General features: G+C 43.1%; 1 protein-coding gene across 2 annotated transcripts in view; it reads left to right on the forward strand.

Moving 5' to 3' along the window:
* E2F3 (E2F transcription factor 3) overlaps positions 1–5975 on the forward strand; it is a 72070-nt gene extending 66095 nt beyond the window's left edge. For both annotated transcript variants that reach the window (XM_087858097.1, XM_087858096.1), the window contains exons 6-7: positions 1115–1250; positions 2380–5975. In XM_087858097.1, coding sequence (XP_087714223.1) covers positions 1115–1250; positions 2380–2642 — 399 coding nt within the window. In that variant the 3' untranslated portion in view covers positions 2643–5975. The remainder of the gene's footprint in view (positions 1–1114; positions 1251–2379) is intronic.
* The last annotated feature ends 200 nt before the right edge of the window (positions 5976–6175 follow it).

Below are 6175 nucleotides of genomic sequence, written 5' to 3' on the forward strand. Positions count from 1 at the left end.
TTTAACATCGCGGGGCATTGAACGCAGGGTATGGTGCCCTGTCCCTCTGGTACTTTTTCTTTCTCATAATTTGGTATCTGGCGGTTCTGATTGATTTGAACCATTGGGGAATTTTATGTTGATTGCCCTGGATATGATCCCCACTAGGAACAGAGACATAAATGTTGTAAAGTATTTCCCTAACTTAAAAAAAAAAAAAAAAAGTATCTCCCTACTTATCTTCACACATTTTGAGAATTTATCTTTTAGAACATGTTTACTTTTAAGAAATCACACGTGACTTTGGCTGAATCGGTAGACTAGAATATTATAAGAAAGTAGGGAGCATATTTTTGTGATTGGTTTCCAATAATCTTTGCTAAGATAGGCCTGGGCCGTAACTGTAAGATAAAGAAATGTAGCAAAAAGGAAATGCATAGAAAATAAAAAGAGTGAGATTCTCAAGCTCCCATCTAGGGTAGAGTTCTCACCTAAATGATAATAATAGCTCTATGACCCAGATGAAGAAGAATTTTAGATGTTAAACTCTGCTCCTAGCACTGAAGAATGCTATTCATCCAGTGGTTATTAAAGTTCACATAAAAAAGCCCCGCCCACAAAGGGTTGCAACATGGAAATACTGTGTTTGGAACACTTAAAAGACCTTTCCATAGTTTGCATAGAAGGAATATATTTAAAGAACACAGTTCACCTCTAGGGCAGGGGTCAGCAAACTTTTTCTTTAAAGGACCAGACAGTAAATATTTTTGGCTTTGTGAGCCCTAAGACTCTGCTGGGACTACTCAACCGCACAACTTTCCCATTGGAGCGTAAGAAAAAAAAAAAAAAAAAAACAGCCAGAGGCAATCTGTAAACAGTGGGAATGGGCATGATTCTGTGCCAATAAAGCTTTATTTACAAAGCCAGTTGATGGACTGGATTTGGCCCTCCGGCTACAGTTTGCTGGCCCCTGCTCTAGAGGATGACAGTCATCAATTGGTGGGGGGGAGGCGGAGGGCGGGTAGCAGTGAAGAAGCAAAATGAACAATGAAGATTACCCTTACTTCCCATTTCTAGATGAAAATTACTATAGCGTTCATTTCTCAGTTTGAACTTTTCTCACTTCTGTTGATAGAGCCTACAAATACATTTGGCAAGTACCCAAGGGCCCATTGAGGTTTATTTATGTCCAGAAGAGACAGAAACACACAGTCCAATGAAAACAAACAACCAAGACCACAATGGGAATATCCCGAAACCCCCTTCCAAAGGTAAAATTCCACTTTTGTCATTTGGAAACTATATTAAAAATGAAGGTGACCAGAAGGATCCGGTGTCGGAACCACATGCCTAGTCAAGAAACAAAAACTTCTGTTATTAAACGTTATTAAGGTAACTTTTTTTTTTAAGGCATTCTGACTAGTTACAGAATAAAATCATGATCTTGAGCCCATGACTCCTCCGCCCACGGCCGGAGTCCCTCAGGCTTTCGCTATGGGCAGAAATCGCTTCCCAGCAGTGTTTTGGAAAGCCGGCGGAGGTGCGGAGGGAAGCTGTGAGCTGTCTGGGTGAATCATCAGCTCACTTGGCCACACACCTTTGCATGATGCTGCAGAGATCATGTTAGCGAAAGAGAACAAGTTTGGAGCGAAGAGCCTTTTGTCAAAGAAGTTGTAACTTAATTTCCTCTCCCTCCCCGCTGCACCCCCAGGGTGATGGACAAGATACAGGAGGAAAACCCCAGGAATATCTTAAGTTCTTCCCCTTTTTCCAGTTTCAGACTGGGGATATGTATTTAATTTGTCTCCCAGTGTAGCAGCAAGAATTGGAGCAGTGTAAGTGAACCAGGTCTGATTTGTAATACTGAGCATTTGTAATTGCCACAGCGCCTCAGATGGGAAAATGAAAGATCGCTTTTCTTCACCGTAGAAATTCAAAGTGGATATGTCTTATGTCTTATTACAAGCGTTTTTAAGACGTATCTTTAAAAAGTTAGTTGTTCAAAAACGGCTAAGTTAAAATTGGTGAGTCCCTACGAGGAAGCCAGCTTTTCAGTATGTATGTTTTGTTTTGTTTTGTTTTCCTTTAAATATTGACTAGCTGATAGCAGAGAGAAGTGTTCGAGCTTGTTAGTCTCTAATCTTTGAGACAATTTGTATTCTTGTTTGCTAACAGTAGGCATCTCAAAAGTTGAGTGCGTTAGACCAGAACGGAGAAAGGCTCCCAGTCACTGTGAACGGTTAGCACAAGACGGTCTGGCTCGTAGTGGCATGTGCTCGTCCTCAGCAGAGGGCGCAGGCTTTTATAACAGCAGCGGGCATCATCTTCCAAAAAGTTGATTTGATTTTTCTCCTGACTTACTTTTCAGTGTCCTCCAATTTTTTTTTTTTCCCCTTTCAGACTTGGCTTCAACCAACTCAGGACATAGCGATTGTTCGATTTCTATGGCAAACCTTTCTCCTTTGGCCTCCCCAGCCAACCTCTTACAGCAGACTGAGGACCAAATTCCTTCCAACCTAGAAGGACCATTTGTGAACTTACTGCCTCCCCTGCTCCAAGAAGACTATCTCCTAAGCCTTGGGGAGGAAGAAGGCATCAGCGATCTCTTTGATGCTTATGATTTGGAAAAGCTCCCACTGGTGGAAGACTTCATGTGTAGTTGATTATGCTTTGTGTGACCTCCCCCTACAAACCAATATTTTTTTATTATGGAACCAGAATATCTGTCATGCAGTGTTGTCCCTTCCTACCTTCTTCCTCCGAGATAGTATCATGAAGTAAACTACAAACTTCAGAACAAAGCTGATGTTTTAATGAATTAAAAAAGGGGGGGTTCGTTTGTTTTTTGGGGTTTTTTTTTGTCTAAACGCACAGTCGCAGGCTCCCTTGGGAAAGCCTTGCTTTGCCCCAGGCTCCAAAATCTCCTGAATGAGTCAGCAAGTGAGAAAATGTGCAATCAGGTGTCTCTCACCCGTATTTTTCTTCCTTCCCTCCCGGATTGGCTTGCTGTGCCCGACGGATGGGCTGTAGAATGGGGTCTGGCCACCTGGCCCACTCGAAAACAGCAATCTTCCTTAATAGCATTTCAAGCCGTGCCTTCTCCGCAGAATGCATGTCTTTGGGGTCTTCTAATATGGAATGGAACGGCAGGAACTGTAAACTTGAAGTCATGCAAAAGTATGAAATGGATTTCTTCAGCTCTTCTTAGGAATATTTAAATTACTGTCATATTTCAGTGTAAGCTACGGACCTTGTGTCCCACTAGGAGATCAAGAGAACCTGCACAGCCTTTCGGATGAAGAACTGTTTTCCGATATTTGTTGCAGATACAGAAGAACGGTAGAGTTCTGCCACTCGAAGCTGTTGTGGATTTTCCTGTCTCCATTAACCACTCCCACTCCCCTGCCCCCAACGTATTTGTAAGTTTAAAGTTGATTTGTAGCAAATGCTTACTTAGGAGTTCTCTGTGGATTGTTTTCGCCTTTTTTTTTTTTTAGCTGCCATTTAAGCATTCCTGTGGCACCCAGCACCATTTCAATTTAATTGTTTACTTTGAAACGGTTTTTGCTAATTCACATTATTTAAGCAGAGGTAGAGGACCTCTACTGATCAGAGCATCTAAACGTGTGTGATCTAAGGTTTAACAGCCTCTGCTGGAAGCATTACCCCATCTTGCTTCCTATCCCAGGACGGGGAGCTTGGAGCAAGTCGGTCCTGGGGCTCGCTCGTGGACACGGGTGGCCCATTTGAGAGGAGAACCAGGTCAGATGACATAGCAGTCCCAAGGAGCAGCAGGTGTGGATCCCTCCGTTCTTGGGCTTCCCGACCCTGTGACCAGGGCAAGGGCTCTCTTACTCTGCACTCAGGGAGACCACTTCTCAGGATGGGGTCAGATGGAGAGGCCTCTGGGGACAAAGACATCCCCACTGTGTCAGTGGCATTTACTTAAAAGCTGGTGAGAACAGGGCGCTCCCCCTGCATCGGGGGCTGCGATCGTCCTGGCCCAGAACCCATTCCCCTTCCTCTGTGAAGGAGTAAGTTGGACCAAGGGAAGTCCTTATGTGGAAGGAGAAGCGATAGAATGCCAGGGCGTCTCCCACTTTACTCTTCAGGAACGGTGTCCCCCAGTTGGAGGCTTCGTGTCAGCTGCGGATCCTACCAGTTCGGTCCAAGAACGGCTTTCCCGTTGGCCCCGGGGAGGTGCCCTTCTCCCGCTGGGCATGTGGCATGGTACCTCAGGTCCATTGCTTGGATCCTGAAGACTGCGGGAATGAGGGAGTCAGGTTAAAAAAAAACAAACCTCAAAACGAAAACAGTTAAATTGAAATGCTATGTGCCTGACACAGTAGCACTCGATTCGTGTGTTTAATGGGATCGAAAATATCCCTTAGGAAAAACACAAAACGAAACAAAAACAAAACAAAACAAAAAAACCACGAAAGCCCCAGCCAGTTTACTCTAGGTAGATTTCCACAATATGCAAAGTGGTGGTGGGGTCAGAGCAGACGACACCAGCACTTTAAACTCTGTGTGTGGGTGTGCGTGGGTGTATGTTTGGGAAGAAAAACAAAGGTGCACATTATCCTCCTTTTTCTTCTTCGGCCTCCGTCCCCAGCCTCCTCCCTCACACACACTGGCTTCAGTACAAACAGCAGTGTGGTCTGTGATGAAGCGTCGGGGTGGGGGGGGAGGGGGGAGCTTTGTGTCAAGTGCCTACTGGAAATGCACTGTGGGGTTTTTTCCTGTATGGGAAACCGTTTATGCCAAGCTTTTCCCCATTTCCCATATTTATCTCATCTGGTTAGCTGCCTCTGCTTCCAGCTTTCTGTGATTCTCTTTGCCAGCTGCCCAAAGCTGATTTTTTCCCAAAGTCTAAAGACTGAGCTCTCACCTGGCTAGGTTGTCGTGTGTTCTGTTGAGTTTCTCGTTAAGCCTTTTCGTAATGTAATAATGCCGTATTTATTGTTTGGGAAATGAAAGGAATACTAATAAGTCTTAAAAGTTCCTTCATGCATAAGATTTTTCCAGTGAGTGGGCTGAGCTGGTGTACGTGAATTAGCAGCCCGTGCTGTGTTCTGTTTGCAGCCCCCATTTTTCTTTCTGACATAGTATCTGGCACACAAAGTGGGTTAGTACTACAGTATTTGTGTTACTTTGAGTACTAAGTATGCAGGTTTTCTGGTACCGTTGAGTTGCTGCTATTAACGCTCACACATGAAATGGCTAAAAGTTACAAGTGTGCGAATTATGACTGCGTGAGCCTTACAAAATAAAAAGTGTATAAAGGGCAACACATGAGCTGTCCAACAGTGTTAGGTGTGTGTTCATATGTACAGATCTGTGCATAGCGATCGTTTTATTTAAGTTGATATGTAGTCTCCTCACACTTTCATTATCTAGCAATTTTGTACAAAAAAAAAATAGCAATTAATTTGTAAACACTGCCAGAATATTTTCTAGCTGGTTTGTAATTTTTTAAGAGTGTTCTATTTTGTTTCTGGTTTTTGTTGTTGTAGTTGTGGTGGTTCTTGTTTCCGTTTTTGTTGTTTAAGTGTGGATCTGTAAATAAAACTGCAGTATTTAAAGCTTTACTTTCAGGAAAAAGAAAGTAAGAACTCGATGCGTGCATGACAGCCTGTGTGTGAGAGGAGGGATTTGAAGGAACATGGCTTGCAGAGTGAGTCGGGTGGCAATTGTCAGATTGTGGGAATTTCTTTTCCTACGGGGTACGTGATTCTTGTCAAAAGGAAGTATTTCTCCCAAAATTGGGAGTAGGCAAACTACTAATCGGTTTAGCTTTGTGTTGTATGCTAGTTGAAAAACGAAAATGTGTAATATAATGTAAAAAAAAAAAAAAGCTTTTATGATGGATTTTGTAAATAGATTTGTTACAGGGTAACCTGTTCTCTAGCTGTGATCTTACCACTTCAAATGGGTGTAATTTGAATAAATTTTGTATGGTAAAGGATCAATAAAATGATTTTTTTTTAAGAGTTCAGACTTGTAAATGGCTTTTCTTAATAGTGTCTTATGTTCCTGTATTAACTTCATTCTTAAAAGACATGCTTTAACATGGGGAAAGGCGGCCTCAAAGCTTAAGAACATCCCACACCCTGCCCTTAATGTGGGACGTCAGGAACGCTGGACAGGTATCTCTCGAGCACCTGTGGTGTCCTTGGCACTTCGAGAGGCAGAA

The sequence above is a fragment of the Ursus americanus genome, chromosome 32, assembly GCF_024610735.1.
Source record: "Ursus americanus isolate L20-20 chromosome 32, mUrsAme1.1.p, whole genome shotgun sequence".
NCBI lineage: Eukaryota > Metazoa > Chordata > Mammalia > Carnivora > Ursidae > Ursus > Ursus americanus.